A 25,668-nucleotide genomic window follows, 5' to 3' on the forward strand; every position below is an offset into this window, starting at 1 on the left:
GACAGAGTAGCAGGGGTAGGGGTCTGGGGACCATGCTTTCAGAGGACATCTAGGTCAACTGACATAACAAAGCTTATTAAAAAAATGTTCTGCATCCTACTTTGGTGAGTGGCGTCTGGGGTCTTAAAAGCTTGCAAGCGTTCATCTAAGATGCATCAATTGTCCCAACCACCTGGAGTAAAGGAGAATGAAGAACACCAAAGACACAAGGAAAGTAGCAGCCCAAGAGACAGAAAGGGCCACATAAAACAGAGACTTCACCAGCCTGAGAGCACAAGAACTAGTCTGTGCCCAGCTACCACCATGACAGCTCTGACAGGGAACACAACAGAGAGTCCCTGACGGAGTAGGAGAAAGGTGGGGTGCAGAACTCAAATTCTAGTAAGAAGACCAGACTTAATGATCTGGCTGAGACTGGAGGAACCCCGGAAGGCACGGCCCCTGGATTCTCTGTCAGCCCAGAAGTAAAACAATTTCCAAGGTCAGCTCTTCAATCAGGGATTGGACTGGACTGTGGGACATAAAGTGATACTTGTGAGGAGAGTGCCTCTTAGCTCAAGTAGGTACAAGAGACTAAACGGGCAGCTTCTGTCCGGAGGTGAGATGGGAAGGCAGAGAGGGTTAGGAGCTGGTTGAACGGACATGGATAATCAGGGGGAAAGGAAGTGTGTGCTGTCACAGTATGGGGAGAACAATTAGTTTCACATAACAGTGTATGTATTAATTTTTGTATGGGACTAACTTGAAATGTAAACTTCATTTAAACTACAACAATAAGGAAAAGAAAACCCTGTGGAGCAGCTGTACTCTGTAACACATGGGGTTGCCGTGAGTCAGAATCAACGTCGGCAACAGGTTTGGTTTTTGTTTTTATGCCCCCTCATTTTACAGGCAAGGCAATGGAAGCTTGGGAAGGGTCATTCCTAGGGTCTTATAATATCTCCATGTCACAGAGATGAAGACCCAGCATTCCAGGCACTGCCTAGACTGGTGATTATACAGCAGTGTCAAAGAAAAGGTGCTACCCTATAGGAACTTGCCAGTTTAGAGACACTAAGGAACTTGCCCAAAGGCACTGGTTATGAGGAAGGGCTGGGATGCAAATCAATTCTCACTCCGCCACACTTCACAGCATTAAAACAGGGAGTTTCTTAGGCAGAAAAGATATTTTTAGAGAGAGAAGGAAGAAAGCAGCCAACATAAGGGGGGAAAACTGGAATTCTCTGCAAAGTGGGAAACCTGTGTACCCCAAGGTCCAGTCTCTCTGGGGTTAGTGAGCATCCTGGCCCTTTATGTACCTGAAGTTTTCAATAGCCTAGGGGTATTTTCACTACAGTAATATATCTCACCATGTAATGAGAAGGAATGAGAAATCAGTTTCCACTTAACAAGTTTAAAATATACTCAAGTGTGAAGACTGCAATAATGCAATATTTATTTTATTTATGTTTATTTATACATACAGTATTTATTTTATAAAGATGGAAAAGTTGCAATATTTACCATAGTGCCCGGCATACAGGTGCTCAATCAAGTATATGTATATATGTCAGGCATCAAATAAAAAAATTTTATGTGAAATTACTCATAAATGTATACATACATGAGTATGAACACACACACAGACACACACACACACACACACTCTTATTTCTAATTCTGCCTGGTATATGGTTGCAGTTTTCAAAGTCTTAAGCTCACCTCACATGACTTAAACTACCGATGAGTCTATCCACAGCATTTGCACACATGGACCTGCAGAATCAAACCAATAAAACTGGTGGTTCAAGTGGTAGCAAATCAAGCTTTCTCCAACACATCAGCAAAAGTGACAGCTGCCTTCTTCCCTCTGTAGCAGGGGCCTGTAACACCCATAACTACACCTTCCAGTGAACTTAACTCTTGACTTTCAAACCTAAAGAGAATCTACCCCTGATCCAACCACCCGCTCACATTTGGTTTCATTCCTTTACACGTCTGTAGATGTATGGTGATGTCAAAGTTGCTGAATAAAGCCACAGAGCAAGGCCTGTGTATCCTCTGGAGAAATAAAATTGTATTAAAATAGACTTTCCTTCATAGAATCTGTTTAAGACAAAGAATAACAGCAATGTAAATTTAGAAACACTTGACCTACTAATAATTTAATGATTTAAGAAACCACAGAGAAAGTGGCAAATACATTGCACCGGGGAATATCTGCATAGGTGTGCTTGGAAACCTGAAATGTAATTTCAAAAGTGAACGTGTGCATTACACATTTTCAATATTATCAAGCAAAATAATTTTTATATGAATTTAATAAAACAGTACAACCAGTGAAATCTTGATTAAAAACATTAATGTGATTATGCTGGCCAGAATCAACATTTAGAACTTTAAAGGTGAAACACAATGGATTAACCAGATAAAAAATCTTTAAATGCTCTACTTTTATATGAAGTTTTAACAGTGGATAATACTGCAGGGACCAATGTTCTTATGCTGCAATAGTACTTAGAGGTTAGCTGCTACCAAATGTTTATCCATGCCATAATTTAGATACTGGGGCAGGGGGCACAGAATCTTTGGCAGGTGGGCATCACACTAATTTGTCCAGGCAAACTCCAGCAGGCGGTGCTGTCAGCTAGCTGATTCTCCCCTGCCATCCCCAGGGGATGGTCTGCCTTAAGAGTGTCCTCTCCTCTTGGCTCGTCATGCACTTTCCTTGCTTTCTCTGGGAAGTGGGGACAGAAAGGCTATGTCTCCCTATGTGTTCCTCTCCCATGAATCAAACTACACATATGACTAGCAAATTAGAGACTGTCTTAGTTATCTAGTGATACTATAACAGAAATGCCACAAGTGGGTGGCTTTATCAAACAAATTTATTTTCTTATAGTTTAGGAGGCTAGAAGTCCAAATTTAGGGGATCAACTCTAGTGGGAGGCTTTCTTCCTCTGTCGGCTCTTGGGGAAGGTCCTTGTTTCTTTTCAGCTTCTATTCCTTGGCGATCATGGTGATCTTCATTGTGGCATGGCATCTATCTTTCCCCATCTCAGCTTGCTTAATCTGTTCCTTTTATATCTCAAAAGAGACAGACTCAAAACACACCCTATGCTAATACTGCCTCATTAACATAAAGAAATTCCATTCCCAAATGGCATTATAACCACAGGTATAGGATTTACAACACACATTTTTGGAAGACACAATTCAATCCATAACAGGGATCTTCTTGGAAAATACTTTTATATAAAAAATAAGCACTTTATTCTCAGTAATACGACCTCGTTTACAGAATACAGAATGTAGAAACCTGTATCATTTGAATGCACTTGCGCTATCTCATTGCTCTCGACATAGAGGCGGAGTACAATGTGGGTCTGTCACAGAATTTTCCTTACCTGAGACTCTGGACCATCTTCAGCTTCTGGCACAGCTATGTGTTTGTCACTGTTTTCTTCATCTTGTTCAATTGCTTTAAAAAAAAAGTTGAGAAGACTGAAAAACATGTAAACACTGAAAATTAAATCTGAAGTAGCTATTTCTTTAAAAAAAAAAAAAAAAGAAAGAAAGAAAAGGAATAATATTAAATAAATGTATTAGAATTCATTAGAAAGGTGTTTCAGATAATTTTCTTTCAGATAGCAATTTGGCAGAAAAATATAATTGAGGTAGATTCATAAAATGTAAATATGAGCATTATTTTTTGTTATTCAGATGAAAAATTAATACCACTAGGCATGTTCCATGTACATTATTTCATTTATTAATTTAATGGCATGAAAATACTTAATCTCAATTCTCCTCTTCACCTAAGCCCATCCAGACATCTTTGTATCAGTATTGAGCTTCACCAAAGTGGGAGATGGGCTATACATGAAGGCTTCTATCACTTTCACGTGAAAAGTCATATTAAAATATATATATATGAATATATATATATATTGCTGTTGGTAGTTGCTGTTGAGTCGATTTCGACTCATAGTGACCACTCATGACAGAGTAGAGCTGTGCCATAGGGTTTTCTTGGCTGTAATCTTTACAGAAGCAGGTCACTGGGTCCTTCTCCTGTAGAGGGGTTCAAATAACCAACCTTTTGGTTAAGCACTGTTGTGCCACCAGGACTCCTTGCGTATGTGTGTGTACAATATAGTATAAATATACATATATATGCATTGCTTTTACTGACAGTTTAAATTTCATATTACAAAAGAAGCACAATATTTCATATTTGGATTACTTGGTGCATTGCCACCACAAAATCCCAAACTGTGGAGTCTTGAATCCACCTCTTCTCCCATATTTCCATAGCAACTCTCTATCCAAGTCCTTATCACCCTTTCTGCACTGGTACAATAACCTCTTACACAATCTTGATTCCAGCTGCTCCCTAATCCAATCCAATTTGGACACAACTGCTAAGAAAATGAGTCTCAAAAAAACATAAAAACAACATGTGCCATGCTTTGGCCTATTGATTGCTTACTGTACCGAGTTTGAACCTCTCTGCTTCTCACTGAAGTTCTTCTCTGAACTCTCTAGCTTCCTCCTAATCTCCAACTTCACACTGACACTGAACACCAAAACATGTATTACCTGCCTCTGATCCAAGCACAATGGTTTGATTACTTTTCTCTTTATATTTATTGAGCACCTATTATGCACCTGACACTGGGATGACTCCTGTGAACAAGACAGACAAGATCCCTGACGTCATGAAGCACACATACTAGTTGGGGAGACAGTGAACAACAAGTACTACTACAACTAATAACAATAACTAAAAAAACGGAATAATTAAAGGTCATGAAGAGAGTCTTAAAGGAACAAATGGAGAAATGAGAAAGAACTGTGAAAGGAAGGTCATTTTAGACAGGAAGCCAGAGACAGCGCTTCTTTGAGGTGATATCTGGGCTGAGAGCTGAAGGCTGAGATGGAGCCAATAATGGCAGGAGAGAGTTTGAGAAAGCCTAGAGGGTGTACATGCCCTGGTAAGCCCAGATTTTCACCTGAGAACATAGGGAACCACTAAAGGATTTTCAGAAGGGAAGTGTGTAATTTGATATACGTTTTCAAAAGTGCTCTTTGGCTTCTTTGTGGAGAATGGGCAAGAGTGGGAGCAGGGAAGCCAGTTAGTTAGGTGACTACTGCTATCATCTTGCCTAGAGATGTCAATGGCTCAGAACAGGCAACGAGCTGAAGGGACGCGGAGGATCTGAGCTGTATTTTCAGACAGAATGAGTACCACTTGCCAATGAACTGAAAACAGGAAGAGGAAGAAAGGGCGATAAGAGAGAAGACGCCATCAAGGATTACTCCTAAATAGAATAGGTTATTCCTTGTATCTACCATACTATTTATTCTCTTTACCCTCTTGGTCAAAAGCAGGCCCAAAACACACCAACCTAGCTGACAGTAAGCTTACCTGCTATACTTATGGATCCAGTTTGCATTATTTTGTGTACTTTTAAATACTGTGCTCTCTGCTGTGTATTCAAAAAAAAAATTATTTCATGTACCTTTTGCTTTTATACACCTTTTATGCCTACAATGTGGCACTTACCATGGAGCCCACCTACAATGCTGTGTACACAGTACAAGCTCTGTAAATGCTAACTGGGATGAACAATTCATCCCCCAGTGACCAAAATGGCATTACCTGATTATACCTACTTACATAAGCTACTTCTTTTTCAAATATTTATGAATACAGAGGGGAGGGAAATTCTTTTGTTAAATTCCACGGATAACTAGGATAATTTCCACCAGCTGAGCCTTTAAAGGCAAGGTAGAACAGTGGAAGTGGGTGGATGCTTTTCTTCTATTTTCAGCAAAAAGTTTCATTCCGTTGTTCACAAGGGGATCCGCATGCTTCCCAGGCTCTGCTGCTTCCTGGAAGTCAGGGTCTGCCTTTTTTCTTTTTCCTCATCCTTCACACCCACTATTCTCCTTAATGCCCCAGCAAAAGAGCAGGGAGGGGTGTCCCCACCCACAGGGCACCAACTGCCAGAGTCAGCTGGGTGCCCAGCCCTCACTGGGCTCCTCGGAGCACTGTGTTCGAGGGGCTCCGGGCTATCAGAGCTGGCCGCCGCTGTTGCCATCTTCCAGCTGCTGCCCGATGGCCTACAAGGGGCTGGCTTGGTAGGCTGGGCTGGCCAGTAGCGCCTGGAACTGGGCTATTTCTTCCTCAAGGAGCTGAAGCCTCTGCACAGCGCTCATCTGGATGAGCTCAGCAGGCCTGGGCTTGCTGGTCACTCATCTCCTGGACTGTTGCAAGCTGCCACCACTCTCCAGCACAGCCACCTCTGGTAGGGCCTCCATCAGAGGGTGCAGGTCCTCTACCACCTCCATGGCCCTCAGCCACTGCACCTCCCAGTGCTTCTGCTCAGCCAGCTTGAATGGCTTCTATCTTTTGCAGCCACCTCTCCAGTCTGAGCTTCAGCTTTTCCTTCTTGGGCGAAAGACCCTTTGTCTTTGCATTTCTCTTGAGGGAAGCGACACTCCTCGTGACCAGGTCTAGCTTCTGCACCAAAGCACTGAGGTCTGTCTCTGTCTTGGTCCTGGCAAGGATGTTTGTACCCATGGATGCCCAATCCTTTCTCCCAGTTTTGCCGCTAGAGGGCTTTGGCTGGAAGGCTCCTGGGCTGGGGGCATGGGGCCAGGTGTGACCTCTCTGTTGGGCCTTGTGACTGCCAGGTGCACCCAGGACCCCAGGTCCCTCACTTTCCCCATCTCCCTGGCAGAGACCCATGGCCACGCGGAAACACGCCGCAGAGCCTGCCCTGTTGCTACCGTTGCCCCAGTTAGAAGGAAACTTAGAAATAAAGAAAAACGTTCATGTTTTTGCAGAAAAAGTAGAGGCAAGAATGCAAACAGAAAATTAAAATATAAAATAGCATCCTAAAATCCACTTAAAAATGTAATGGATATAAGTAAGGAACTTCACTTATCCAATTGAAGTAAGAAGTCTTTCCTTGTCCTGTAATGGAGAGTAATTTCCTTGGAGGGCAATTTGATAATACACTGATGCAAAATAACTTCATCTAAAATACCAACCATGCCCTGGCACTTGATTTAGGCTTTATTTGAATTTTTGCTTTTTAAAGTTTTAGAAGACATTTTGGACTATTTCTTGCCTACTAATTAATTCTTCACTGGTCATTTCATGTTTTTGTTTTTAAAACAACAATGTTCTAGGTATGAAAAACCAAACCAAACCTGTTGCTGTTGAGTCAATTCTCTGACTCACAGCGACCCTACAGGACAGAGTAGAACTGCCTCATAGGGTTTCCAAGGAGTAGCTGGTGGATTCGAACTGTTGACCTTTTGGTTAGCAGCTGGGCTCTTAATCACTACACCACCAGGGCTCCATCCTAGGTATCCCAAACCCAAACCCCCTGCCATTGAGTCGATTCTGACGCATAGCATTCCCAGAGGCTGTAAATCTCTAGGGAAGCTGACTGCCACATATTTCTCCTGCGGAGCAGCTGATGGTTTCAAACCATTGACCTTTTGCTTAATAGTCGATTGCCTTAACCACTGCATCACTAGGACTCCTTATTCTAGGTACAGGCATTTCTTATTCTTACCTTGTTATACTAAGGCATAGAACAGGCAGGACAATGAATAACAATTTCAAGACTGAGATTTAAGCATAGTTCTTAATATACATTGTGGTGCAATGGGTTCCTCTTTGTATATGGCCTTTCTGATCTTGGGTTTATAATTCTGCCAAAATAACAGGCTGGGCTACAATCTTGCATGGGATTGGTTTGTTTACCATGCAAATAAGGTGCCTGCAGCCTACCTACGGGATTGGTCAGTTTTGCCATCCTGCTAGGCTTAATAGGACCAATTCCACAAAGGTTGAGGGGGACCTCACTACCATCAAGAAGAGTCTAGAGCAGAGTGTGTATTTTGCACCAAGGCCCTGGGGTCCTCACACAGAAAACCCACTAGATCCAGGAGACAGCTGTAACACTGGAGACAGTACAAGATGGTGCAAGCCGGCAGTAGCAGTACGAGCAGCGAGAAGCAGGAGACTGGTGCCAGATGGCTGCAGTAGCCTTCCTGGCTCACAGAATGAGTTGGCTGCAGTGGGCTTGCTGACTCACAGAGCAAGAGACCTGAGCACCGTCAGGCAGGAGGCTTGCTGGTGGAGTGGGGTGCCTCGAGGCACTTGACATCAGAGCCAAAAGAGCTGTAATACTTGCCCTTGCCTACCTGACTTCACAGCCCCACCTGAGCAGAGGCTGGGGGAAGAGGCCAGAGCACAGCCTGCCTGTGGGCACGGCCGAGAAGGAGCGAGAGCTGTCTTGGTTGGAAGCTATCGTGACTGATGAACTGTATCCTGTCTCCTGAGTTGTTCCTGTTACTTCCAGGTTGATCCTGATCCTGAATTATAACCTGTTACTTCCCTAATAAACCCCATAATCATGAGTATGGTCTGCGAGTTTACGGCCATTTTAACAAATTATCGAACCCAGGAGAACAGCAGAAAGTGCCATAGGAAGGATGGCTGGTGTCAGAATTGGTAAAAAGGTTGCAAAGCAGAGGTAGGTTTGACTTCGACCTCATAGGAATCAACTTTGTGCTTATGATGGTGATTCTCATTCTCCCTCCTGAAGTTAGACGAGTTCTACTACTACCACCATGGTTACATAGATGATAGAGTCAAAGGACTAGACTAGCATAACAGCAAACCTGGGATAAAATTTCAGTCCTGTATTTCTAGTTTATCCCCAACAACAATACCACATTTACTGTCATATCTTTAAAGACCTCACAATTTATTAAGTTAACAGAGTAAGAACTAGAAACACAAACAAGTTTAGGGACTTGGCAAAATAACTCAGCAATCTATCTCAATCTGCGTAAGGGAGAGCCTCTCAAAGGTCTGATAGACTTTAACCTTAGCACTAGGATGATGAAGGTAAGACAGGGTTCTCTTCCAACATATAAATAACATTATTTCCTTGGAAAAACTGGAAAATTATGATTCCAACAACACTTTTTAGCCAAGGGTCCCCATATACCACTTGGAAACAAAAACTTATTTATCCTGGACTTCCACAGATTTATGATCACCCCGTGAAATCACATGCATGAAATGCATAGAGTTATCTAAAAGGGAGAGCTCTAATGACCCTTTAATACTTAGGTTAATGTCAAGGAATAAGTAAGGAGACACTTCCTCACTTCACGTCTCTTAGTGGTACAGTCTGTGTGGTGGAAGGGGGAAAAAGGAGTTATTTAGGTTTTTGAGTTTTTCTTTTATCTGATCAGAATAAGGGTAGGTCAGGGAAAATTTCCTATGCAAATATTGATTCTGGGACAGTTCCCTTCAGTGGGACACGTACACAGGAATGACAGCTTCTGGGACCGAGGAAGGCTGGGAGCCTTACTCTCTGCCAACACAAACCATCTCCTTATCTCTTCACACAGAGTCTAAAAGAAAATGTCCTTCAAAAGAAAACTTACCACAACAAAAATCACACGTGTAGGATCTAAAGCACATATTCTGAATACTGCACAACAGAGCCTACGTAAGGACTAAGAATGTATATGGACTAGTGAATGCTAATTCACATCGGAATACCTGGTTCAAATGCATCAATTTCTAAGTTGGCCAGCAGGGATTCAAGATGAGTGACAGCTGACAGCCACTAAGGATTTTTAAGGCTTGCTTTGATATCACTTTCTTGTTGCCTTAGAGACGACAAGTTGTTCTCTTCCCACAACTTACCAGGATGAGTGCCAAGAAAAGTCTCCTAACAATATTATTTACACACAAAGGGCTTGATGTTCTTTAAGATGAAGCTTTTTTACTTTCTGCCAATCAGTTTTGTAAAGGTAAGAGCCACACTAACAACATTAATCACACAGTGATCATGATGCACTAAGTGACTAAAGCTGAGGCCATTCTTTAAAAATAAACTCATCTATTTTTTTCTAATGATTTATAAACCAACCAAAAAATTTACTACAGACAGACATTTAGCATTTCAAGTCTGAGTATGATCTTCATTTTAGAGGAATCAGCAAATATAGATAAGAAAAATAATTTGTTGAGTGCTTTGCTGCGAATGAAGCCCTGGTGGCGCAGTGGTGAAGAGCTATGACTGCTAAGCATAAGGTTGGCAGTTTGAATCCATCAGCCACTCTGTGGAAACCCTATCGGGCAGTTCTACTCTGTCCTATACTGTTGCTATGAGTCGGGCTCAACTCCATGGCAATGGGTTTGGTTTTTTGGTTCTGGTTGCTGAGAATTAAAGTTTTGGTAATAATGCATTTCACTTGTACAGTATTTTTACAGAGAATGTTTGCATAAAGGGTCTCATTTGATGATCACAGGATCGGAAGAATGGGGCAGGTAAACATTTCCCCATTATATAGATGAGGAAAATTAAACTAGCTAGGTTAAGTAACTTATTGTTGCTGTTAGCTGTGGTGGAATCAGCACCCGACTCAAGGAAACCCCATGCACGATGGAATGAAACGCTGCCCCGTCCTGCACCATCCCCGTCATCAGTTGCAGATCAGACTGCTATGCTCATAGGGTTTTCACTGGTGGATTTTTGGGAGTAGATCGCCAGGACTTTCTTCCTAGTCCATCTTAGTCTGGAACCTCTACTGAAACTGGTTCAGCATCACAGCAACATTCAAGCCTCCACTGACAGACGGGTGGTAGCTGCACTGAGGTGTACTGGCCGGGAGTCAAAGCTGGGTTTCCCATATAAACCAAAAAAACCCACTGCCACTGAGTCAATTTCGACTTGTAGCGACCCTATTGGATAGAGCAGAACTGCCCCATAGGGTTTCCAAGGAGGAGCTGGTGGATTCAAATGGCTCACTTTTTGGTTAGCAGCCATAGCTCTTAACCACTGTACCACCAGGTTTTCCTACATAGAAGGTGAGGATTCTACCACTGAACCACCAGTGCCCCCTAACTTGTCTTAGTCCTCACATATAAAATGCACATGTATCTGGGGCAGTTCACCTCTGCCTCACAGTCAAAGATGGATCAGTACAGTGTTGGTCAAACTACAAATCAGGAAATTAATTTATTTGGATCCTGACTAGTATTTCTTTTCTTTTTTTTAATGAAATAGAACAGAATACAATAGAAAGAATAGGAAAAAAATGAAAGATCAGAATGCTTTGCCACTAGTAAAGTATTTTTCATGACGATGAATGAGATGTGCACCAAGTTGGAATGTTTTGTGTGTTCTGTGGGTTGTGGACAAAAAAAAAAAAAGTTAGGAAAACACTGTGATGTTTCCAGGCCACAGGAGGCAGAACCCAGTTCCTTCTTATCTAAATAATCAGCTATTTTTTGTACCATCCCTGGAGAGGGGCCACAATATTTATTTTAAGAGGCCCCACAACATACTCAGCCCATATTCAGCAAGGAGTATGTTCCCTGTGAGATGGCATGGAAATAAAATTGCAGTAAGAAATGCTTATAGAATATATTAATTATAGGGTAACAATATATATAATCACAAATGCTTCAAAATGCTTCCAATGCTCAAATCTATTCTTTAAAAAGGTTGGAAAAAAAGTAGTTGCAACCTTTCATCTTATCACCCTACTTCTTTTTAGTGTTAAATGTATAAAACAGAGGGTCACTATTCACCATCCATATAATATTATAATCTGGCCTTTATGGTGCCATTAGAACTTCTCTTGCAAAGCTCACCAATGGCCACCAAATCTCTGTCCCAACAGTCTTTTCTCAGCCCCAATTTGATTAGCCCGTCAGCCGAACATGAGACTGCTGATTTAGAACTCTGTTTTCTGTGTCCTTATCATCCTTGAACCCTCTAAAAATGCAGGTTTTCCCCAGGCTCTTTTTCCTCTCTTTGCTGCTTTCCTTGGTAATCTTATCTATTCCTATGGTTTCGACTTTCACTGCAATGCGGGTTATTCCTAAATCTATGTCTCGATCTCTGTCCTCTTTTCTGAGTTCTAGGCCCACATTTCCAGATACACACTGAATATTTTCATTTCACACATCATTAAGTATCTGCTGCTTACAAGCTCTTATGATAGGTATAGTGGCACGATCTCTGTCCTCAGGGAAGAGTATTCTGTGTGTGAGGAAACAAAGGTCTGCAATCACACTCCTCACCTTTGTTCTATTACCCCAAGCTCTTCCTCCTCATAGAATCTCTGTTTCAGTTTAGATCACCACCAAGTACTGAAGCTGGAAACCTCAGGCATCTTCACAGCCCTCACATCGATCACTCACTAAATCCCATCATTTCTATCTCTGACATGTTTCCACCCTTCTTCCCCTCTGCCACCGTTATCGCTCATGACCCCCTCAGCTCTTACCTGGGCTACTGCCACAGCATCTCAGCCAGCCTCTCCCTCAATCCCTTCTCCACACAGCTGCCTGAATTCCATTTCCAAACACAAGTCTGATCATGCCATCCCCCCATCAAATGTCTGCCTATCATACTTAGAGAACCTGAGAATCACTGGGGGAGCTTGATACAAATTCAGGTTCCGGAGGCCCATCCCCAGCGTTCCTGATGTAGTAAGGCTTGGTCCAGGGATGTGCAGGTTTGACAGCTTTGAATCCCCAGACCACACTCCAGGTAACACTGACCAACATTCACGCTCACGCCCTCAGCCTGGCCTTGAACGCATGACCATCAGCTCTCAGACTCTCCTCCCAGGCCATCTCCCACATTGCTTTGTTTCTAGCCTGGAAGCCCTTGTTGTGCCCTCACTGGATGAAACTGTTCTTGTTCAACAGGCTCTCCAGTACAAACATCATCTCCTTAGTGAAGATCCTTCTGAATCCTTGCCGTCTGCATTGACGGCCCTTGTCAAAACGAAGAGTCCCTCATCCCGGCTTGTTAAGCCCTTTCTCTGCACACTAATGATTATTTATCTCAATGTTTTATAACTAGCAACATGAATGCCTGTCTTTGTTAATCTACATTATGTGTTCCTTGAGGGAAAAGACTATATTTTCATATTTACAGCAACTAGAATAATTTCTAGAACATAGTTGTGCTGAGTTAATGGTCTACTGAATTTAACAAAGCTGATCAATTCAGAAAGTAATAATTATAAGGCAAACACAAATTGAATAGTATGTCACATCTAGTTTGGGGAGAGGTCAAGATTATGAAAGAGGCTTCAAGAAAAAGGTAGATTCTGGCAGGTGGATAAAGAGAGGGGGAGGAAGGGCAGTTGAGGTAGAGATGTTGGCATAAAAAGGGGCAAACTGGAGGAGAGCACAGGTCCGGCATGGGGACAGTGAACGGTGTAGTGTTGGGGAAACAAAGCCAGAAAGTAAGTCCGCCTTCGATGTCAGGCTGAGGAGCTTGGAGGTCATTCAGTAGCAACCGGAGTGATGTGAGCAAAGGAAATGCCACCATCATTGCAATAAATATGCATAGCTATTGAACTCTTGGAGCCCTGGTGGTACAGTAGTTAAGAGCTCGGCTGCTAACCAAAAGTCGGCAGTTCAAATCCACCAGCTGCTCCTTGGAAACCCTAAGGGGCAGTTCTACTCTGTCCTATAGGGTTGCTATGAGTCGGAATTGACTCACTGGCAACAGGTTTGGGTTTGTTTGTTTTTTAATTGAACTCTTACTATGTTTTAGTTATATGCTAAACTCTTCATGTGGATTATCTCATTCAATCTTCCCCACCACCCTCTAGAAGAAGTACTGGTAAGGCTGGACTGAGGTGTCCACTCTGGGTAGGTTAATAATTTAACACACTCTCCTATCAACATTTGTTAAATGTCTGTTCAGTGTTTATTTAGTAGGGGTAGTGAGAAACTGGGTTTCTATTAATAGAAGATGAATACCATTTCTTCGGATTTAGCACATTTATGTCTTTTGAATTGTCTGATTTGGTAATTTTTCTGACATTTCTAACTGGATAGTGTGATACACTCACACTTACATGGATACAGTCTTGTTGCTCAGATCCAGCAAATTCCCATGCATGATTTGGTTTCAGAATTTCCACTAATCACCAACCAAAAGTTTGTGAGTCTAAAGGTTGGTGGGGCTGCCTCAGTGGGCCTTGAGCAATGCGCTTACGTTCACTCAAAGCACAGACCCAGCAGGGGGTATTCATTAATTTCTAGTAGATGAGATTTATTTCCTTGGACAAAGAAGGACCCATTTACATTTTGACAGTCATACGATACATTGCTTACAGAAACCTGAGTTAAATGGCATCATATATCCCATTATCCCAGGGATATTTTAAGGTAGGTATGTGGCTGGCTCTCTCCCTAATCAGACTCCAAGCACTATTATTATTATCTTAATTTTACAGATCTCTAAAGCCAAGAGATGCTAAATAGCTTGCCCAGAATTACACAGGAAGTCAGTATAGAAGACAAATGAGTACTCGGTATAGAAGACAGTTGTGTCTGACTCTTTATAACACCCATTCCTACCAACATTTGTACCAATATACTATGAAGTTTAAAATGTTACCTAAAACAAACAGAACCTGAATGAGGCTGAAAATAAGGAAAACAGGAGGTTTATTGCAAACAGTTTAAGCAAGAGCTGAATTGAATGTACCTTATATTTCCTACTTGGACTTCAGTCTCTTTGAAAAATAGGACTATAATGGCCTGCTCATTTTTGAGCATTCCTACCCACTCAATCCCAACCTCCATCATACCTCACAATCCATGGATTTATAAAGTGCAGATAATAAATGTTTGCTTCAGAAAATGAATGTATTACTTTCACTAATATTTGAATATAGGTGTGCTGATCTTCTGGAAATTCACAGCACTTCAGACAACATAGGAGTCCCTAGGTGGCCCCAATGGTTAAGCGCTCGACTATTAACTGAAAAGTTGGCAGTTCAAACTCACCGAGAGGTGCCCTGGAAGAAAGACCTGGAGATCTACTTCTGAAAGGTCACAGCCATGGAAAACTCTATGAAGCACCGTTCTACTCTGACACACATGGGGTCACCATGAGTTAGACTCGGCTTGACGGCAACTGGCTTGGCTTTGGGTTTTCTTTTCAGACAACATAATAAATGTGTAACAAGGAGAATCAGAGGTAACTTGAAAACCCCCATCACCCCCATCAGTGGCTCCATGTGCCCCACGCTTGGCTGGAGGCGGCTCACACCACTCAGAGAAGGGCTCTGGGCTGCCTTCCCTGCTGTCTAGCTGACTGCATGATTTATCCTCACCCTAAGGCAGAGAGGATTCTATTTCAATTCTGTGTCTTTGTCTTACAGCCAAAACCCTCCAAACTTCCTTTTCTTTTGCTCCTTAATAGGTTTTTACATTGTTCTCTTTTGAGTGAGATTTAACACACACCCCGTCAATAGAAAAGCCATTCAACAGAGAAAAATGATAATGTCACCAGAGCAAAGTGGATCCCGGATCAAGTCCTTTAATTAGAGCACAAATATTTACCTCATCTGCCAGGGTAATAAAGAGGTAAGCAAAACTTCATCCCAGTAGTCTGTTTGGTTGCCCTTCTTATGGGGGAGAGGGGGAATCAAAAAACTTTTAAAGAAGAGATGGTTTGTACATTACATGACTAAAATAAAACCTCAATGAACAAAAATCCTGTTAACCTGAACTACAATTTTTCTTCAGGATTTTGCTTTAGAGACAGAAAGGCAAGTTGATGTATAATGGCTTTAGGTTTTTAAATGCCTTTCAAGGATGCACTGTTGACAGGACAGATTCAGGCCAATCTGCTAAAATCACATCTGTACCATTAGCAACTGGTAAGTGATATAAGCAGCAATGACATTGCAAGGTTTTCATACATTAACAAAGATTCTAGTGAACTCCACTACTCCAATTGTCAGGAATTACATTTTGAAAATAATTTATCTCAGGAAGTAAAAGAAAAATGATTTCTGAGCCTGTGTGCAAGCATGAAGCTCCATGCTTTATATCATCTCGCATAACCCTCCCATACCCCTAGACGGCAGGTGTCGTGAGCCCCATTTCATAGAAGAAGAAACTGAGTCTCTGGAAGCCACTAAGTCGCAGCAAATGGCTAAGCCAGGACTAAACTCGAGTCTCTAGATTTGCTTTTCACCACAACACAATTCTGTTTCCAGGAATGTAAACCGGAAAGTGAGATTTGTGGGGACACTCTTGTTAACTAAGGTCTTACAGTAGGCAAGTCATCTACATTTAAAAAATAACATTTATTACAACTTTACGCCAATTCATATGATGCTTACAAGTTTTACTGTTTCTGAATTTTGGGCAATTCCATTGCTAAACCTTCCCACTGAGATTTCAGTAGAATTCTAAAACATACAGAGGAACCAAAAACTCCCCAGTAGTCCTGGTATTTGCAAATACAAACAAAGCACAAATGGGCCACAAAACAAAAACAAACCGAGACAGAAAGTCCAAGAGGAGGTCAGCAAAGAGGATTTTCAGTAGCCTTTTCTGGTTTGTGAAGCTGACCTGTCTGAGGAAGAATGTGGCATCAGGATTGGAGGAAGGCTCATTAACAACCTGCAATCTGCAGATGATACAACCTTGCTTGCTGAAAGTGAAGAGGACTTGAAGCACTTACTGATGAAGATCAAAGACTACAGCCTTCAGTATGGATCACACCTGAACATGAAGAAAACAAAAATCCTCACAGCTAGACTAATAAACTACATCATGATAAATAAAGAAAAAATTGAAGTTGTCAACTATTTTCATTCTGCTTGGATCAACGATCAATGTCCATGGAAGCGGTAGTCAAGAAATCAAGCAAATCTTCCGCATCCTGATAAAAGCCATCGTCTTTTCAAATCACCTCATATGCATGTGAAACCTGGACAATGAAAAATGAAGACAGCAGAACTGATGCATTAGGATTGTGGCATTGGCAAAAAATACTGAATAATACCATGGACTGCCAGAAGAACGAGCAAATTGGTTTTAGAAGAAATACAACCAAAATGCTCCTTAGAAGCAAAGCTGGTGAGACTTTGGCTTACTTACTTTGGACATGTCATCAGGAAAGACCAATTGCTAGGAAAGGACATCATGCTTGGCAAAATAGAGGGTCAGCGAAAATGACGGAAACCCTCAATGAGATGGACTGACACAATAGCCACATCCATAGACTAAAACCTACCAACGATCGTGAAGATGGCACAGGACTGGGCAACATTTCATTCTGTTATACATGAGGTCACCATGAGTTGGTGCCAACTTGATGGCAACTAACACCAACAACATTCTGGTTTGTAACACAGCTTAAATCTTATGCAAATCTTCCTTACCCCCCATCTAAACCTATCCTGCTAGAATTTAAAGGAATTTCTTTTCATTACATATTCAGGGGAGAAAAATAAGCCATCATACCTATGATTTTCAAGTATATGGCCTTTCCAAAGTTTCTTCAACTCACCAAGCTTCAAATTCACTACTTGTAAAAGAGAGATAATAATAACCACTACCTCAAAGTGTGTTGTATGGGATAAAGGATGGATACAAAGTGCTTAATCAATGGTATCTACTAAATACTACAAGATGGGGTAATATGCTTTCCTCTTTTGCATTTTAATCTGTGAATGGGCCTTTTTTCCTAATAGACCCACTTACTATGTAAGTAGAGTGGAAGATGAGGAATGCAAAATAGAAAGAAGGCTTAATATTTATATTTCAACACCCAAGGTAGAACTTTGCAGCAAGACAAAAGGCTTGAAAGGGCAACATCTATAGAGAAAGGGCATGTTACTTTCCTTTAGCACATCAAGAACCAACCCCGGAAAACTCAGCTCTCAGATCTTTCTCTCCCATGATGGCTAGGTCACAAGGCTTGTTGCTCTAAAGTAGGAGATCAAGAAATACTGGGCTGGTAAAGCTCAAGGCTGTCCCTTTGTTGCTTCAACAAAGGATAGGAGGACAAAGAGGCAGCAGAGATAAAATGTAACAGCTGTGGGCCCAATCTCCCCAGCTGGGCTGCAGCTCTGACACGGCAAGTCAGGTAGATGGCTGAGGGGGTGTGCACACAGCTTCACTCTTGGCACATGGGGATGAATGCCTCCAAGTCTCCCCCGACCAGACTGTGGGGCCAGCAGCCTCACAGCAAATTAGCAATGAGCACAGGAAGGCTGGGGGTGGAGAGGATGCAGAGTTTATTTTTCCTGAGTTGTTCTCCTTTCCCAGGATGCGAAGTTTCCCAGGATGTGGAAGTTTCTTCATACTCTCAGGAAGGACAAGGGTCTAGGCGGAGCACGTGGCAGGGCAGTCATAGGATTTACAGCCCCAGCAGGAAGCAACATGGGGCCTGGCAGTCAGGGAGGCCTAGGGAGCCTGACCTGGTCAAGATGGGCACTGACGGCCACTCCAAGTCCCAGCAGGGGCAGCAATGACCAGGCTCAGGCACTGAGCAGAGACCAGACGAGCCAGGGGCCCTATATGGCTCCAACACACCCTGCTAGTCAGGGCCTAAAGCCTCATAGTGACCCCACAGGATTTCCAAGGCTGTAAATCTCTATGGAAGCAGACTGCCACATCTTTCTCTCGAGAAGCCGCTGGTGGTTTCAAACCGCTGACCTCTCAGTCAGCAGTTGATCACTTTAACCACTGCGCCACCAGGACTCCGTATCCAAATGGAGGAATTTAAACTAGCCCCAGGCAGGGAGTTACATCCTGAACAGACTGCATATCACAAAAACAGTTCAAATCACAAGGCTAAAATACTGCTCAATGGCATTAGAAGGGGCTTGTGAAGACAACAGAGCAGTTGTTGAAAATAAAGGACACACCATTTCTCCCTCTACATTTCAATGTCATGAATAATTTTGAGAACTTGTTACACTATCATTTTTGAGTATCAATATAAGTACCTTAGTGGATCATAAGATAAAACCATCTTATAAGATTATCTGACAACTAAAACTAAGGCAAAATAGATGTGAAAAAAAGTTTCGATACCAGTTATCTGCCCAAACTGAGTCATCTTTCCTCTGAAATAAGTAAAATCATGTATACTTTGAGTCTTCACATCATACTGACAAAACTATAGGCTATTTTATCCATCTGGCTTTCTTCTGAAAATATTAAGATAATAAAAAGAAACCCTAGAGTAGACCTCAGGAAAATTCCCTTGGAGCGGCCTGGCCCATCCAAATAAATGTAGATGAGAGTTCATTTGGTTACCAGACTAACAGTGAAATGTGCTGACTCACATAAGCCTCATGTTAAATGAAGCAACTTCAAGAACTTGAATGTAGGTACAAATGTTGAGCATGAATTCTCGCCTGGGATCAGTTTCGGTGGGGACTCTGAGAGGACTGGAGGGTCTGTGGTGGGGTGTCCTGGCCTCTAGGCTGGTGTACTGTTCTAATACCATTGATGCAGGAGGATGGACTCTTCCCCTCCCGACTGGACGTGATGGATGCACACTTCCTGGCCACCACAGGCTGCTGGGACAATGTCCCCACTCCTCCACTGTCAGCTGGGAACATGGAGTTCCCAGCCTAGGGTTATCAACCAGTTAAACCAGTTGCCATTGAGTGGACTCGGACTCATGGCAACCCCATGTGTGTTAGAGTAGAACTATGCTCCATAGGGTTTTCAATGGTTGATTTTTTGGAAGATCACCAGGCCTTTCTTCCAAGGTGCCTGCCAACATTTTGGTTTGTAGCCAAGCCCATTAATTGTTTGCATGACCCAGGGACTCAGGGGGTTGACAATCTTCCTTATCTTCCCCCTGAGGGTGGGAAGTTTGCTTTACTCTTACTCATATGTATAGTTTGTGTTTGCTGTGTGAGTGCAAGGAGAACCTGCACTTAGCTCTACCTTCAAAACTAGGTTATAGGATGTGAGCCTTTTAACACACTAAAAACTAAGAACCAAAATGAAGAAATTAGAACCTATAAAACTAAGATGGCAATTGTTATCTGTCATGCTTTGTTATCCTTTGTAGCTAGAGTGAAGGAAGATGGGCATCATTTCTAAAAACTACCATCTATTCTTAGGATGGAGCCCTGGTGGCACAGTGGTTAGGAGCTTGGAGGCTAACCAAAAGGTCGGCAGTTTGAATCCACCAGCCGCTCCTTGGAAACCCTATGGGGCAGTTCTACTCTGTCCTACAGGGTCGCTATGAGTTGGAATTGACTCGACGGCAATGATTTGGTTTGGTATATTCTTAGAATAGAAAGATAACCTCAATCTCAAATTTCTCAGTCATTTTTCTACCAGAAAACACTAACATGATAAGGTGTAAACTTCCTCCATTGACCGTAATAGGTCTTAAAGTGAATACTTCACTTTTTATTAAATATTTGCATTTTCAATAGGTTGAAGTTAGCCACTCATTGGCAGAAGGACAACCAGACAAACCCTTTCTGTTCCATTGACTTGGGATCTGCACACAAGGATGTGGCTCTGGTTCAGGTGCACTGACTCGGATCCTCTTCACACCAGTTCAAACCAGCTGCAAAAAACACGTCTTCCTGACAGGTTTAGCACTGAAACTTCAGTCAGAATGTTTGCTTATTCCTGACTCTACCCACCACATACGGCCTGTAATAATTTCTCTTCATTTACAAAGCTTTTACTGCCAGTGTCATGAGAGCTTTATACCTGTGTTATCATTCCCATGAGAAAATCTCCATTCAGGTAGATAAACAAATTGCCCAATAAATGAGTTCTCAGCAGAAGTGAAAATAAAATTTTTGATTCCCTCTACCATGCTTGGTTTGTTAGACGAACACCTTTTCATAAAGCACCCGCTCCTCCCTGAGACTACAGATCAGACAGTCTTTAAAACATGTTTGTCAAAACGTGGCATCGAAACCACCCTAGGGGAGAGGGCTTGTTAAAAACTATATTCCAGGCCTCCATCCAAACTAACTGGAGTCTTAAAAGGAGAGGTCCAGGAATTAGCATTATTAAGGAGCCCTGGTGTCGCAGTGGTTAAGTAATCAGCTGCTAAGCAAAAATTCAGCGGTTCGAACACACTCAGCCACTCTGGGGGAGAAAGATGTGACAATCTGCTTCTGTAAAGATAACAGCCTTGGAAACCCTATGGGGCAATTCTGCTCTGTCCTATAGGGTTGCTATAAGTCAGAATCAATTCTAGGGTACACAACAAGTGCTGCAGATAATTGCTATGCAAATTTCATTTGAGGACCCCCGCTTTAGAAAAAATTTTATTTAGTCTGTCAAAGAGGGATTTGGAGGCAGCTATTCTGAAAGAGGGAGCCCTGGTGGCACAGTGGCTAACAGTGTGGCTGCTAACCAAAAGGCGGGCAGTTCAAATCCACCAGCCCCTCCTTGGAAACCCCATGGGGCAGTTCTACTCTGTCTTATAGGTTCGCTATGAGTTGGAATTGACTTGACAGCAATGGGTTTGGTTTTTTGGTTTTATTCTGAGAGAGATCTAGGATTATTTTTTAAAGTATCTATCCTTCTTTGGGTCGTCCCTGGGTGGTGCAGTTAACATGTTCAGCTGCAAACCAAAAGGCTGCAGGTTCGAGTTCACCTAGAGGAACTGCAGAAGAAAGGCCTGGTGATCTACTTCTGAAAAATCAGCCATTGAAAACCCTCTGGAGCACAGTTCTACTCTTGACATACATGGGGTCACCATGAGTCAAGCTGACTTGATGGCAACTGGTAAGCAAGTAAGGTATCCCTCTCTGATTCCCTCATCCAAACAATGACACTTATGTCAAAACGTACTACTTAAACTGAAATTATACAACCTGTGTCTTCACTGACTCCAGGGACAAAATTTCTATCGTCAGCCTCGTCTAAAGACAAATCTTAATCACTGTATGAAGTATTAAAATACAGCATTTTCCTAATTTACCTGAAAATGCAAGAAGATAGAATAAATGCAGTTGTTTACCTGCTGTCATGGATTGAATTGTGTCACCCAAAAAATGTGTGTAGCAACTTGGCTAGGTCATGATTCCCAGTATTTTGTGATTGTGTAATCTGATGTGATTTCCTTATGTGTTGTAAACTCTATCACTATGATGAGATTATATGTGATCTCCTTATGTGCTATAAATTCTATCACTGTGATGAGGTTATACTGATGAGGTTGACAAGATTAGATAGTGTCTTAATGCAATCTCTTTTGAGATATAAAAGAGAGAAGTGAGCAGAGACCCATGGGAACCTCATACCACCAAGAAAGCAATGCCGGGAGCAGAGCGTGTCCTTTGGACCTGAGGTTCCTGCGCAGAGAAGCTCCCAGACCAAGGGAAGACTGATGACGTGGACCTTCCTCCAGAGCCAATGGAGAAAGTGTTCCCCTGGAGCTGACGCCCTGAATTTGGACTTGTAGCCTACTGGACTGTGAGCAAATAAACTTCTCTTTGTTAAAGCCATCCACTTGTGGTACATCTGTTAGAGCAGCACTAGATGACTAAGACACCTGCTTACAAAGAAAATGTCTGATTTAGAAATTCTCAAATGTTAAGTGTTTATCTGTAATGTAAGTGGCAGGAATAGTATATGGAGTAAATTTCATTTTTGTTGTAACAGCATCACTTATCCCAGTAAAATTCAGGTGAAGCAAATTCCGCATTACATACTAGGGAGCGTTATTTACTTATATTCACACACACTGAGTTCATGTCATTTTCAGTTTCACTGAGAACAGTCCCATTTTCATGGCTGTTTATACAATTAGACTTTTAATGTGATGAATGATGGACAATAGTTGGGTCATATGGCCAAGACAAAGATTTCCCTTGATAGCTCTTACTTGTCAATACAAATGACAGCAGAAAATGCTCCCTGGGTTTAAAAAAAAAAAAGAGGCTTCTGCAGATTTTCATTGAGGAAAAAGTCAATGAAATGAAAAATTAAATTACCAGCAATTATTATTCTCATATTCTTATTAAGCAGATAGCCATGTATAATTGAGAAATGGTGAGAAAATGGCACTGCTCTCCATGAGAGAAGCAGTTTCTCAGTATCTGGTACTTAGAAAATGACCAGCAGGCCCAGCATGTCACTCCAGTCATCACCCATGCCCACTTATTTCTTTTACAAAGGAGGGAAACTGAGGCTGATGGAGGTCAGTGTCCTACCAGGTAAGTTAATGCAGGAGACAGATTTCCTGACTACCTGCCAAGGACTGCTAGATTCAGGTAGGAGACTGTGTATATTCTGGTAGGATTTTGTTGTTAGGTGTCATCAAGTAGAGAGCCCTGGTGGCACAGTGGTTAACGTACTCAGCTGCTAACCGAATGTTCTGCTGTTCAAACCCACCAGCTGCTCTGTGGGAGAAAGATGTGGCAGTCTGCTTCCGTAAAGAAACCCTATGGGGCAGTTCTACTCTGTCCGATAGGGTTGCTATGAGTTGGAATCAGCTCAACAGCAGTAGGTTTGTTTTGGTTTTAGTGACCCTATGTGACAGAGTAGAACTGCACCATAAGGGCTTTTTTTCATTAATATTTTATTGTGTTTTTGGTGAAAGTTTACACAAAGTTATGTTCCCAATTGACAATTTCTATGTAAATTGTCCAGTGACATTAGTTAGATTTTTCACAATGTGTCAACATTCTCTTTGTGTTTTGGCTGTTCTGTTGCCAGTACTCTAGTTTCCCTGCCCCCTTATCTTCTCATCTTTGCTTTAGACTAAATGCTGACCTTTTTGGTCTCAGATAGATGGTTTTTTAGTAGAGCATCATGCTTATGAGTAATATCTTTTATTTTGCGTGCCACTCTGTTATTTCGCTAAAAGGTGGACTCAGGGGCCCATGGGGTTTTTTAGGCTGTAATCTTTATGGGAGCAGATTGCCAGGTTTTTCTCCCACAGAACCGCTGGGTGGGTTTGAACCACTAACCTTTTGGTTAGCAGCTGAGTGCTTAACTGCTGTGTCACCAGGTAGGAAGTTGCTGAATTTCATGACTTTATAAAACCAGCATATAGTAAGGACTCTTCTTCTTAAGGAATATTTCAGAACATAAAAGATATTTTTAGCCATTAACACAGTTTTCCATTATTAGCCATTAGTTATACCATCATCTTCTAACATTTTTTAAAATATTTAATATTTCTAAATATACACGGATTACTTTAACTTCATACATTAGGGATATATAGACAGCCACAGAATTATAAATACTAAAAATGAATCCATCCCTCTCCCTGCTCCCACCCACACACCCCAAATGTAAGCCTTTATTCAAATACAAAAAAATCAGTCAGATACAGGGATATAAGTGGATGCATGTCCTGTTTGGGGCACCTGGTAATTAGCATAACATCCTCGCGGTGCCCCGCCTCCAAATGGTGGTCGGCATATATCATATGTTCGTCTGGGAAGTGGCTCCCACTCACCAGAGGAGCAAGAACAAAGGAGCTGGCAGGCTTCAGGAGAAGCTGCCCAGTCAACAGCATATTAAACACACCCATTAGTTGCCTCAGTCAGCTAGTTAGCTAAACAAATGCAAAACCTAAATCATTAAAGAAAGTAGCCCTGATTGCATTGCTGGCTTCGGATTTGGTGTCACTAACCCAGCAGGGTGGGGACAAAGTAGTTCCACAGAAAACAAAAACTGTCCGCACAGGGGAACTGGAGTGTGGTGGGACTTCATTTTTTATGAAGGTCAAGCCCAGCCAGGAAGTTTCACTGGAAAAAAAAAAGGGTACCAGGAGACATCTGTTTATGCTTTGAAATTTAAGTCAATTTAAATATAAATGGCTCTCCTTTTTTGTCATTATGAGAAAGAAATAAAATGTGGGTTTCAGATCTCTGGTGTGCAAATGGTCATTAACTTTCATTTGACCCTGGGTGTAGAACTAATATTGAATTTATGCACAGGGCACACTCATTATACTCATCTAGCTTCCTCACAGAAACTATGTTCCCAGGAGCTGTGATGCTAGAAGCCTTTTCTCAGCTCTCAAATAGAAAACTTGATTCTCCCTTTAATGCCTCTCTCCTGCCTTATATCTCCCTCTCTCCTCCAAACCCCAGGAAATTTGTTTCTCAAGGCTTAGCAAAGTTTATAAAACAAAAGCAATAACATGAAGGCATCTGAATAGAGTAAAATCAATGTCCTGGAACACACAAGACTGAAGAAGTCCTACTTCCGTGTCATCACGTTACTGGTGACAGGAACCCCTAGCATTCAGTCTTCCTTCCCATTTTCTGATTCTCAACAACAAGAACATGCTTCCGCGTAGAATGATAATTGCCTTTGTCTACGGAGCCTTATAAATATTACACACCCTCCCTAAAGGGCCCAGCAGTGCATTTTTGAAAATAAAAGCCTGAAAACCCTTGCATTTTAGAATACACTTAGCTGTGGTTACAATTACTCATCTCTTTGGCCGGTAGGTTCCATTTGCCATCTTAATGGACGTGACCATGTTGAAGGGTAAAAGAGAAAATCATTTTGCCTTCCTTTCTAATTTCCTAAATTTTAAAGAGCTCTCAGGGTTGTAAGAGTCGAACTTCCTATACTTGATACTCTCTGATCTCTTGCTCTTCAGGAGAAATCAGTGCAAAGGGCGATTTTCTTTTATAGTATGTTATTGAATGGTTATTTATCATCGACTTAATAGCTCTAATTACAAAAGACAGTGTCATGGGATTTTTAAAAAGGCAATTTTCCCTGCATCCCTTTGGGAGAGTTAGGGAAATTTACAAAGCATCTGCTGCATGCGTTTTCAATTATTCCTGGTTTTTACCAGTGTTATTATTTTCTTGATTGTAAGAGCTTTA

The 25,668-nt window shown here is 41.9% G+C and overlaps 1 protein-coding gene and 1 pseudogene across 2 annotated transcripts in view; both read right to left on the minus strand.

Annotated features, from left to right (window-relative positions):
* Positions 1 to 25,668, minus strand: part of RAPGEF5 (Rap guanine nucleotide exchange factor 5) — a 282,757-nt gene that overhangs the window by 131,274 nt on the left and 125,815 nt on the right. For both annotated transcript variants that reach the window (XM_023732311.1, XM_023732312.1), the window contains one exon: positions 3,387 to 3,460. In XM_023732311.1, the coding sequence (XP_023588079.1) occupies positions 3,387 to 3,460 (74 nt within the window). The remainder of the gene's footprint in view (positions 1 to 3,386; positions 3,461 to 25,668) is intronic.
* Positions 6,061 to 6,717, minus strand: LOC111820791 (protein FAM207A pseudogene; annotated as a pseudogene).

The sequence above is a fragment of the Trichechus manatus genome, unplaced genomic scaffold (genome assembly GCF_000243295.1).
Source record: "Trichechus manatus latirostris isolate Lorelei unplaced genomic scaffold, TriManLat1.0 scaffold00050, whole genome shotgun sequence".
Taxonomy (NCBI): Eukaryota; Metazoa; Chordata; class Mammalia; order Sirenia; family Trichechidae; genus Trichechus; species Trichechus manatus.